This window comes from Carex rostrata, chromosome 1 (genome assembly GCF_964058835.1).
Source record: "Carex rostrata chromosome 1, lpCarRost1.2, whole genome shotgun sequence".
NCBI classification, from domain to species: Eukaryota; Viridiplantae; Streptophyta; class Magnoliopsida; order Poales; family Cyperaceae; genus Carex; species Carex rostrata.
The window spans coordinates 477,365-489,989 of record NC_135918.1 but is presented as its reverse complement, the minus strand read 5'-3'; the positions used below and the strand labels follow the sequence as shown (position 1 = coordinate 489,989).

General features: G+C 31.9%; 1 protein-coding gene and 1 non-coding gene across 3 annotated transcripts; both read left to right on the top strand.

Annotated features, from left to right (window-relative positions):
- The first annotated feature begins 244 nt into the window (after positions 1 to 244).
- On the top strand, positions 245 to 4,028 carry COG0212 (NagB/RpiA/CoA transferase-like superfamily protein). 2 transcript variants are annotated; one of them, XM_078298562.1, is made up of 6 exons: positions 245 to 741; positions 1,149 to 1,239; positions 1,705 to 1,931; positions 2,481 to 2,556; positions 3,329 to 3,454; positions 3,708 to 4,028. In XM_078298562.1, the coding sequence occupies exons 1-6, from the start codon at positions 352 to 354 to the stop codon at positions 3,857 to 3,859; spliced, it is 1,062 nt and encodes a 353-aa protein (XP_078154688.1). In that variant the 5' UTR covers positions 245 to 351; the 3' UTR covers positions 3,860 to 4,028. The 2 variants fall into 2 exon arrangements, with proteins under 2 accessions (XP_078154688.1, XP_078154672.1); XM_078298546.1 differs by lacking the exon at positions 3,708 to 4,028 and having other exon boundaries at positions 3,329 to 3,687.
- Positions 786 to 859, top strand: TRNAT-AGU (transfer RNA threonine (anticodon AGU)). Its single transcript has one exon. It is a non-coding gene; the product is annotated as a tRNA-Thr (tRNA).
- Positions 4,029 to 12,625: the final 8,597 nt, after the last annotated feature.

Here is a 12,625-nt window from a genome sequence, read left to right as displayed (position 1 = left end):
ATAAAAAATGAACTTATTAAAAACTAATATTTTTTTATTGCTTTACTTTATATTAAATTAAATAAAAAAAAATTATAATTTTGACATTTAAATATATCAGTCGTGCATAAATAAATTTTAAGACTTTGAATTTATTGTTTAAAACTATTTCGATATATTTTAAAGTTAACATCAAATAACTTGATTAGCTTAACACCTATTTATTTCTACTCTCAAATGACTATCCATTGCTGAATCGATTTAAGGGAAGACTGAAGTCTGAAGATCAAGAGCGGTGTTTGGGCTCAGCTATTGAGGATTGGCGAGGGAAGGCTGGTTTTCGCGTAAAATTTGGTCCTCCCCTGCATCAGCATGTTTCCCTGTTCCAACCTCCTCCGCACTCTCTCTCCTCACTCTCCCCTCTTTCCCCTCCCAATTCACACCGCTTCCCCTCTCCCTCCCCGCCTTACTTCTGTGCGTCCCCTTCACTGTTCCGACCAGAACCGAAACCCAAATAAAGAATTCGACCCGGTACAGTTCGAGTCCCAGCGGCTCCGCCTCGACGAGAAGGCGCGCAATACAATGGCAGCGGAGGCAGCAGTTGTGGGGACAAGTACAAGTAGTGGAGGAGAGCAGCAGTGGAAGTGGAGGATAAGGAAGAGAGTGTGGGACATGATGGAGGCAGAGGGAATTGCTCGTAACCCCCGACCTGTGCACCACCGTATCCCCAACTTCGAAGGAGCTGTCTCTGCTGCTGATGCGGTATGATTTTGCTCTATAACTGGATACAACTTCGGGGCATGTGAGCTTTCGTAGCTCAGTTGGTTAGAGCACCCGTTTAGTAAGCGGGAGGTCTTGAGTTCGACTCTCAACGAAAGCAACTGATCTTTTTCTTTTCTTACCTCTAAGAAATCAAAAGAAAGATAAAACTTTATCTTTTTATTTTCTTACCTCTAAGAAATCAAAAGAAAGATAAAACTTTATCTTTTTCTTTTCTTACCTCAAGAAATCAAAAGAAAGATAAAACTTCCGGCAACAGAATAATTAACGCTATAAAATTCCTTTCACGTGTATCATAAATATTTCTTCATTTATTGTAAGCTCTCCAGTAGTTTTCAGTTGTGATCACTGACCATTGCTCATATGGATACATTCTTCTTTTTCTACAGTTAGGAAAACTGGAGGTGTTTGAGAAGGCAAAATGTGTGAAAGTTAATCCAGATTCACCTCAGAAGCAAGTTCGATTTTTAACACTAACTGGTTGGTTACTCCTTTTTTTATTTTTTATTTTAACACAGACAATAAATTGCCTCGAAGAAAATAACAGCAAACTAGTGGCTAAACATAGTGATTGGAGTTGAGATGCTATTTCATTTTGCTTGGTGGTATAAAGTACAAACTAGGTCACACATGTGAATTTGATTTTTACAATAGAACTATACAAGTCATGTCCAACACCCGTGCTTTCCGCCTACAGTACCTGTCCAACAGGACCTCAGAATTCCTTCAAATCTTCTTAATGACTGAATTAGGCTAAACATAACCGCACACCGCACCACTGCACTGCTTAGCTTAAAGCTGAGGTATGGGACTGTGCTGGACCTTCATATTTAAGATTACCATTCTTCTGCATCCATGTTTCAAATTGTATATTCATGATTTTATCAAACAAAGTGGACCTTTAACTTTTTTTATGGTAAACTAATTCCTCTTTCTTGCTTTTAGGTGGAAAGATGCTGTTAACTCCACAACCACGACTGAGAACTGGGTTCTTTTCTGTTTTGGTACCTCACTTATTACCAGCTGGATCAGTTCTCGAGGCATGCACTTCAGTTGGTGAAGCCAAATATGGAAAACCTTTTGATTTGGATGATAAAATAATAGTGGATCTACTTGTTATCGGGTCAGTGGCTGTTGACCCAAATACTGGCGCCCGTCTAGGGAAGGGTGAGGTATTGTCTGGATAGATTATTACAGTTGGCATGTGTATCGTGAACGAATTGGGATCAGCTGAAATTTCAGCTCCGATTTCAGGTTCCTGAAATACCTCCTCTCTGCCTGTCTCTCCTCTCTCCTCTTTCTCTCTCTTCAAACTTTGAAGAGAGAGGAGGTATTTCGGGAACCTGAAATCGGAGCTGGGATTTCAGCAGATTTGGACTCATCGTGAACTGGTGATCCCAAACTTTTAGATCAAGCCCTCACTCAATTACCCTCAGTATTGCAAATTTGACCTCTTTGTCAAATATTACTCAATGGCACATATTTAAATACCTAATATTCTCTATTTGGCAATTATACTTTGAAAATAAATTGTAAGAAAGAAAAATCAGATAAATGGTTAAACCATCAACGCTACCATGCCAGATAACATCAGATCTCCCTGGTATAACACCAAAAGAACAACGGAAGGACGATATAGATTGTATAAGGATTGACAATATTCCGTATTTTTCCATGCTTTTCTGCTATAAAATGGTTGATTGACCTAGAGTTCTTCTTAGGGTTTTGCTGAGCTAGAGTATGGAATGTTGCGCTATATGGGTGCTATCAGTGATTCTACCATGGTGGTGACAACTGGTAATTTTCCTCCTTGAGTTCTAACCATCATCTAATCCTGGTTTTATTTTATTTATTTTATTTTTATTTTTATTTTTAAGTTAGTGGTTTTACATGCCTACTAATGATTTTATTAATAAAAAACGTATTTACAACGAGTCAAATTAACCTCATTTCTAGATCTACTCATTTCTTCTCATAGATTCATCTAAACTACTCTAATATTCTATATCTACTTATCTACCCTCTTAATCACCATATTACCTTAATCCCATCTCTCTCCACGACCGGATCCCCTTTTGTCCTACAGCCGCTGCGCTCCGACAATTGGATGTGCTCACCGCCGCGCTCCAATCAAGATGTGGGTAGAGACTCTACTCTTTGAGCTCCGACGATACCGCACTCTCGGCTCCGGTCGGCTCCACTCTTTCCTCTCTCCCTCAATCCTTGAAAGATATTTGCCATGAAGAAATCCAATCTGATCAGAAGAAAAATCAATCACAATTCCAAATTGATTTTCTTGGGACAAACTGACCTGGCCTTGACTCAATACCAGATTGAGACCAAATATGAACGATCCTCCATGATGGAGATGAGAAACTGATCTTGATCTGCCAATACTGCAACCCGATATGAAATAACCCCGCTGTTTGTCTTCTTCAAAAGACTAAAATCCTAAATTGCTATTTACCTGAAGGGTCGGGGAATGATTGACTATTTATTCCTTAATAAATAATCTTATAGGCACTTTTATACTAGCTTCTTTTTAATATTTAATTTTCTCATTTTTTAGTGCATGACATACAATTGGTGGATGATATTCCTGTCGAGAAGTTGCTAGTTCATGATGTACCAGTTGATATAGTTTGCACTCCTACCCAAGTAATTTTTACAAATACTGCTATACCCAAACCACAAGGTTGGTCAAGTTTTCTTCTACTACTAAGAATTCATCAAAATGCTTTTGATTTTCTTTACTGCCCAAACTACTTTCAGATTTATATTATTGATGGTCTGTTTACTTGTTTTGTTTCCTTGTCTTTTTTTTTTTTTTTTTTTAATGTAAAGACATCTGACCAGGTATTAACTGGCCATCTATAGAAATGTATGGGCATTAACTGGTCACTATATAATATAAAATACATAATTTGGTTGTGATGATTTGGATGCAGGGATATATTGGGAAAAACTTTCTCCTGAAAAACTGGGGCAAATTCGAATCCTAAGAGAATTGAAGAGACGAATAGAGAAAGAAACCAGCACAAAACTTCCTTGTGGGCCCTCTGAGAAACTTCCTCCTACTGCCAAAAGGGGAAGACGATAGTTCCTTGTAAGATCTAAGAGCTGTGTTGATTTTTTTTTTTTTTTTTGTAATGTTGACAAGGTACCTATGAGATTGGAGAAATGGACCATTTGTGTGAATCTACATCTCAGTTATTCAACTTGCTGAGAAGATATAGAAGAACATGTTTTAGTTTTTCAATTTAACCCAATTGTCTTAGTTTCAAATTTAAGTCAATTATTCTGGAGGGGATGTGTCCAATCCATACTCCTTATTTTGTTCAGACGATCTAATTATTTTTCTGGCAGTTGCATTTGTGTGTAATGGATTACGTAGAAAGGCCGGTCGTTTTTAGGCCCAGCCCAAAACAAGAATTTTTATTCCCTCTTAACTTGTGAAAGCCTCAGTGCGACTGTGCGAGTGTGGCGCTAAATTATATTAGGAGAGATTAAATTTAGTAATCTGAATTGTTTATCTACTGACTACTATAATATTACCGTTCAATACTGCAATGTATGAAATTTTGGGATAAATCTCCACTCAAATCACCATCAGCTAGGGGTGCAAAGGGATCGGATATTGTCTGTATCCGTATTCAAAAATTAGATGCCGATATACGATATCTAAATATCCGTGCTTAATTTTTTTTAAGTATCTTAATAGTACATAAATATTATATAAATATTATGTATTTTTTTATAATTTCTAACAATACTTATATATATATTTTTAATAAATAATAGTATTAAAAAACAGATATCCGATCCGTATCCATTTGCGAAAAATTAATACGGCTATGGTTTTACCACTATCCGATCCAATCCGTTTGCACCCCTACCATCAGCATTCCCCACCTCAAGTTATTTTCCATAGCAGTGAATAGTTAATGTGGACAATAAGTGTTAGTTCTCTCTGTCCGTAAAAATTCAGAGAAAAAGAGCTTGCAAATGTTTATTTAATTGTGTTCGTAATACTTCCATGAGTCTTACAAAAAAAAAAAAATGCATTAAGTTTGATAGTATATTAATAGTATACGAACCTTTCATTATGAATATCAAACTTATCTATTTCTAGAAAAAAGTTATCTATCCACGTAATTGCATCAATGGTTGATCATTTTATTTTATTTTTATTTTATACTGTTGAAGTGTTGGGGTATAGATTAGATGATACGGAATCCAATCCGAATTCGATGCTTTATGTCGGAACATTGTCTGGTTTGGTTCCTAGTAAAAAGTTTTATGTATCCTGCAGTTAGTAGAGTTCTGTTATTTAATTATTTTTATTAATATATTAACAAGTTTGCAATGCAAAGTTATTAGAGAAACATTCTGTCGGCAGTCGGCACCATATATAATACCATATTGCGACGGAGTTAGCCTTTTACAGTTTTACCCCGCCCCCGCGGTGCCATAAGACTAAGAGCCAAGAGGAATATTTACAGCTGGAATTCAATTAAACAGGTATGAACGAAACCCAAAGCCGCAATTTTATCTAAAAGGGAAGTCAAGTAGGTCCAAAGCCCATACTTCTATTTGGGGAAAAGGTTTTGCTTTTCACTCAAAAAGTAAAAACAAACTTGACAGTTTCCGGTATTTGTTTTTCAAAACGCATATAATTCAGGAAGAATCTTGCCTTTTAGCCGTTCTCTCAAATGATATCAAATTTTCAATGCATGAACGGTATCTGTTTATATTCATAGTAATAAGATTTCTTAAATCATTTTGTGAGAAAATAATTTGTCAATTAATTATTATATCGTTATTCTTCTTCTTCTTTTTTTTTTTTTTTTGAGAATTTTCCAATTATTACTGATTTGTTGAATTATACTTACAATATACTATTTATTCAGTACTATTAATAAAATTGAGTAGAACTAGGTGTTCTTAAGTTCACCAATCCATTTGGTGAATTCAACTCTAAAACCTATCTCCATTCTATTATTATGCACGTTGGGTGTCCGATCCGCCAACGGCTACGATTGAGAGATGAAACTTCGGATTTGATCTCAGCTCTCCAATTACATAATTTGTCTTCTTTTGATTAAATGCATCTTTTTTATGTATAGAAGTCTAAATTTAGTTAAAAACATACCAACCACATGTGCTGCCACACGATACGTTACAATTTAAAATGAATAAATTCTGAAATATAGCTATATATTTATTTGTTTCCTTATTCTTTATTTCCATATTTTTTTCCTCTTCAATTGAGAAGACTCCACCTTCCATTTTCTTATTTATTGTTTCCTTACTTCTTCGTTTCTATACGAATCACAATGAAATTTTTTTTTTTTTTAATTTCCTTATTTTTCTTTTTTTGTTTCTATACATATTAGTGTGGGCAATTTAGAATATATTTCCAATATATAATATATCAATGTGTGTGTGTGTATTCTAAATTTGAAACAAAGAAGAATATAAATTGGAACATGTGTGTGAATATATATTTTTCTTATAATATGTGTGTGTGTGTGTATCCTATACATACAAACGATAACACTTTTTATTTATGTTTTTTGATATCATATTATATGTTGATATTGAATTGTTGTATGATATTTGATATTATATTCGAATCAAGCTATTATTTGATATCATATTATATGTTGATATTTGATATTAGATTCGAATCGAGCTATTATTTGATATCATTGGTACTTAAAAATAAAGAATAATCACATCATCAAATTGTTATCAGAGATCACGATTCAAGTTAATTAAAAATATATAATCATATAAATTTTCTATTAACATGTGTTTTAATTTTTAGATAATTATTATTTTCATTGATATATTTGTTTCTTATAATATGTCGCCGTTGCAACGCACGGGTATGATACTAGTCTAATTGGTTATAAATGATGAATCCGAACCATTAAAACTCATATACCTTACAAGTGATGCGTCTACATACGAAAATTTTAAATTTTGGATTTTTTTTTAATAGAGTCAAAGTGAAAAAAAATTCAAAAAAATAAATGCATTACAATTAACTAGTATAGTGCCCGTGCGTTGCAACAGAGACATATTATAATATTTAATAGAATATGAAGAGACTTTTTATTTGACATGCATTCACACAAAATAAAAAAAATTAAATGAAAATAAAAGACAAATTGAAAATAACAAAAATTCAAATAATAAATAACAATAAAATAAACAACAACAAATGAAAAAAAAGATCAAATATAACATGATTTTTTTTTAAATATCATTGTGATTTAATATCTAATTTTCTCCACAAGCGAGATAGGTCATTAAATGATTTAGAGGAGATGATATGTGAAGAAACAAATTTAAAAAATATATAATTAAATGATTCAAATAAGAATTTTCTCTACATATATATTCTTCATGAAAATTATTTTAACAATATAAATTTCTCTACATATCATTTCTGTACACGAAAGTTCTAGATATTATTTATTTTCTCTTCAGATCAGAAAGAACTATTGTTTTTGTCAACACAAGATCTGATATTTATCTATTCACAGAAATACAATAGCCCTAAACAAAATACAGAAAAATATGATTGTTTTCATTTTCATTGTCAAAACTATAGAGGAAGAGGAGAAATGAAGGAATCAAATCCTCTGCCCACCGGTGGGCAGAATTTTCCTGCCATATATGAAAACTAACCAATCCCGGTCTGCCACGTTTTGGACCTCTCAATGATAGTTTTCACAATAATTAATTACTTGGTATGTCATTAATATTTCTAACTATAGAAAAATTGACTCACGTGGTCAACAAAAATAAAAAACATAAAAATCGAGTTTTTCTTTATGAAATCTCCATTCTTATATTATGATACCACAAGTAAAATAAATTTATAACAAATTACCATAAGATATTTTTTTTATGAAAAAAAAGTAATTTATATAGAAGAGATGCTTGTGCAATTTGAGTTATAAATTTTCAAATATAAATGAAAAAGAAAACTTTGACCATTTTATAGCACAAAAATTTTGGGAGAATTTTGAATTTTAAAAATTATTATTAAATAATATAAGAAAATTGATTGAGTACGTCAGATTTTTAAAGGTCTAGAAGGCTCTGAGTTAGTGATTTGAATTAAAACTTTGAAGCTGAATTAGTGGTTCCGACTTAAACTTTGAACCCAAATTACTAACTCAATTTCAAAATAAATCCGAGTTACCCACTCAGTGCCTGTTATGCCATAAAAAAATTAATGTACGAAATCTATATTCTTATATTATTTAATAATAATTTCTAAAAATAAAAAATTCTCTATAATGTTATGACATTTTGTAGCAAAATTCACTTTTTGTTTATTTTGAATTTTTTTTAACACAAATTGTACATTAAGTTTGTTATATTGAAACTCTCCTCTGTATAACTTCACATAAAGAATACCTTGTGATATTCTTATTATTAATTTTTTTTATTCATTATAATTATTATTCTCTAGATAAATTGTGGTATTAATAATTATTTCATAAAAGACATTGGATTGTATTTTGAAATATTTGTTTATTATGTGAGTTAATTTTTCGGCATTTAAAAAACTTTCTATATAAATTAGTCTACACATATTAATGACAATTGATTATTGTAAAAACAAGGAAATGAAATGTGGCATACGCAGATTAATTAGTTTTTATAAATGGCAGGGAAATGAAATGGAGGAAATGGAGAAACAAGGAAATAATTTAATTGGAAAAATAAGGAAACGAATTGCTAAGAATTTATTCAATTTTAATGTGATAAACCATGTAGTAGTCTGTGTGTCGAGCATGTTTTTAACTAAATTTAAACTTCTACACATAAAATAGATGTATAGAATCAAAAGAAGACAGATTATGTGATTGGAGGGTTGATATTTAATTTGAAAATTTATCTTTCAATCTCAGCCGTTGGAGGATCAGGACAACTACGTGCATAATATAAGAATGGAGATTTATAAACCTTCTAATTTTGATCGATTGACTAAATTAATTCGAAGTTTAAAAGTTTCGCATGTAGATGCATCACTCGTAAGGTAGATTGGGTTTCAACGGTTCATATTTGTTGTTTGAAGCTAATTCAATAAGTTTTAGAGTTGAGTTCACAACGGAATTTGATGAACTTAAGAACATCCTAGTTTTACTCAATAAAATTTATGGTTTATTTATTTATTTCAAAGAAATATTAATATTGTGACATTATTTACATTACAAAATAACGGACCATTTGTGAAATATACTTGTATTATATTCAAATTGTGAATTTTAGACTTGCAAAACTCTTTTTCAAAACACAAATTTATCATTGAACGTATGTCACCAATGATTTAAGGTTGAAAGCAAATGCGGATCTAGAATTTCAGTTAAAGGTAGGCACAAGATACTGACAAAGATACAAATTCCGTCTATAATATTAAAAGTTGCAACAAATAAAATTTTTTATATGTAAAATGAATAAATAAATATAGTAATACCTAATTAGTCAAGTCGATGACGGTAAATCAAGTCTGCCACTACAGGTCTTTATATTTTGAAATTTTTACATAATTATTTCATTATGAAAATCATTAAACGCGCAAATCTTTCTCAATAAAAGTAACAAAATAATCATTCAACTATTGACTCCCATGCTATTTCTTAATTTGTTTTCACCAAATTATCGAAAATACCTTTTTAATACTAGCAGTAGCCACCGACAATACAAAGAAGGAAAATAGTCGCGGAAATCGGAGAAAGAAAAGAGTCGATGTCAGAAAAGGAAAACGAGAAGAGTTAGGATAGAGGGCCAGTTTGGGTGAAATGAGAGAAGGCAACACAAATTGACTTTTTTTTCTATTTGGCGATGCAAGTTAATTTTTTTCTTCCTAGCAAATTAGAGCAGAATAGCGGACCTCTTTTACGAATCAGTGATTATTTTGAACGGAGTAGTGGACCGAACTATGATTTTTTTTTCTTTCCACAAATTAGTTTGAACTAACTTGTTTTATTACAATTTTCTTTTACTGAACCGTAAATTAAATTCAGAGATAAATCTTGTTCTCGTTCAAAAATAAAGACAATTATAAAATATCACTTCACCTAGAGAAACTTCAAAATCCCGCCGATAATTGAAAGTGACTCACAAATCCAGAATGTAACCGCATACGCTGTTTGTTTATACGGTTTACTGTCTGAACATATTATATGCGGTGCATGGTATGCGTGTCTGTATATATGGTATGCCATTTTATAACAAAATTTTAATAATTAGCACATTTAACTTATTTTAAAATATAAATGATAATATGTTCATGGCTTCATGCATATTAAATATGGATGTATGCTAGTGTGTGCTCATACAAAATCTCCAATATGTCACTTTTAACCTCGAGCTCGACCCCTATAATATGGATATGTATCCACTGCTTTTCTAGCAAGAAAATAACTTCATGCTCTTCTTTTCTGTCTATCTCTCTTCAAAAAAGAGGAGAGAGAGAAAGAGAATTATGTGGGAGAGAGAGAGGAGGAGAGAGATAGAGAGAATAGCAGAGAAAGAGGAGGAATTTGAAGAACACCGAATCCCGTTCTTTATAGTATTCTTTGTGTTGTTAGTTTTTTTTTCTGGTGAAATTTAATATTGTACGTCCATTGATAATTAAAGTTTGAATTTGTCAATGTTTGGTTGCCGCTATTTTTCCACTTAGAAATGGGACAAATAGGTTATCTTCTAGATTTTCCACTTAGAAATAAGACAAATAAGTTATCTTCTAGGTTTTCCAAAATAAATAATTCATGAAAGATGGATCTCTCCTTTTTTTTTTCCCCCGACATTCATCGAATGCGCCTCATTTCTTTTTCACCAAACTAGACGACTCTTGCAAATTATTCCCTTTTGTTTTTTGAGGGGGCCATGGACCCATGATACATGCATGAATTCTTGCATTATATATTCTTGGAAATAAATGAATTGTCCTTGAGCAATTAGCATATATTATTAATTTCCACATACAAAATAATAATGTCATCAACATTATTATTTCATAAATTCATAACAAAATATTTATATTTATATATTTTTTTTTATATATTTGAGCTTGTTTGCAAAAAAATGAAAAATAAAAATTCAAATACTAACGGCAATTTTATTTGAGCTTGTTTGCAAAAAAATGAAAAAAAAAATTCAAATACTAACGGCAATTTTTGTGAGTATAAAAGCAAAGAGTAAAATGTTGACCCACTGTCCCATTGTGACCAATATGAACAACACGTGGCAACGCGTCGATGTGTCCCACTGGCAATGACGGCACTAACTCCAAACTTATCATGTCTTATCTACTGGTTGCATGCCACGTGTTACCTTCAATTCTTTATTATTTTAAGAGAGAAATGAATCACGTTTTTCTTAAATGGAAAGAATAAGAAACACAACTTCTTCGAGGTCCCCGCTACCTAACCAGGTACCTCCCATCTGATCTCCTATCTTGCCATAATGCCATGTGTCCAATAAAAGTTGATGAAAGAGCATTATAATTTCTAAATAAGCACCTTAATTTGTATTATTATATTTAGGACTGTCGGTTAATTAATAAGATTCGCGCCAAATTCTTGTATAAATTAATTAAATGTCAGTTCATTAAAATTTAATGAGATACATATATAAGCAAATTCGTATTCAATACAAATTGAAAACTTGGATGAAAATGGATGAATTCGACCTGTACTTGTATTTTGTTACAAGGAAGTCCACGAAAAATCACCTCATTCTTACAAGTGCAAGTGCAACTGCAACGAACGTATGTAATGACGAGATCGAGCTGATGAAATTACAGGTAAATTATCAATTATATATGCATATGCCAGATCGAGATACAAATTTGTAATTGAAATACTAGTAGAAGAAACAATGTACGACCCAACAACTAGCTAGGAATAGGATGGCACATGCAAATTTCCTTCCTTCCATTAATCATTAATGTAATGAAGATTTTAGTACAGGCATCAGGCATGCACACAACAAATTTAATAATACAAGGATCGATGTACATGTAAAACTTGATTTTCTGGCTTTCAAAGCTCTCCATTGGTCCATTTCAAAAAGGATACGAATACGAGTTCCCAAAAAAACAGGGTATCACGATGCTTTGACTTTCTTTTAAATTACAAATTCAAAGAGAAGTCATGCGTAAACACTCATCTATACATTTGATATAAGAATACCTTATTATAGAGTAAAGCTAGCGTGTGACATGCTCACCAAGAAAGTTTGGTGAGCATAACTCCAAAAGTATATCGGATCGACGTAAAATGTCAAATCCAAACCGTTGAAATCCATGTACTTCATGAGTGATGCATATATATGCAAAATTTTGAAAGTTTCGAGTTTATTTGCTACACGGTCAAGTGGTCAAAGAAATGAACATTTTATTATAAGTTATTTTATATATTCAATTTTTATTATTTCTTTGACCACTTGACCGTGTAGCAAATAAACTCGAAACTTTCAAAATTTTGCATGTATATGCATCACTCATGAAGTACATGAATTTCAACGGTTTGGATTCGTCATTTGACGTCGATCCGATATACTTTTGGAGTTATGCTCACCAAACTTTCTTGGTGAGCATGTCACACCCTAGCTTTACTCCCTTATTATATATAAGGTCAACGGAATTAATGTTGACACACAAAATACCCCAAATTTTTATTTTTACCATCTTAAAAAAAAAATCAATAAAATTATTTTTTTCTAAAATTTATGATTTTTATATAGTATGCTGTTTCAAACTGCGGATCAATTTTGAATGTACTAGAAATTGCGGACATGGTAAAATCAAATTTTCAGAAGAAAAAAAATGGTTATT

Excerpts from the sequence above, each read along its gene's own strand:
- COG0212 (XM_078298546.1), top strand. The coding sequence starts at position 352 with ATGTTTCCCTGTTCCAACCTCCTCCGCACTCTCTCTCCTCACTCTCCC. Across the intron at positions 742-1,148 it reads CTGTCTCTGCTGCTGATGCG|TTAGGAAAACTGGAGGTGTT; the intron begins GTATGATTTTGC and ends CTTTTTCTACAG. Across the intron at positions 2,557-3,328 it reads TACCATGGTGGTGACAACTG|TGCATGACATACAATTGGTG; the intron begins GTAATTTTCCTC and ends CTCATTTTTTAG.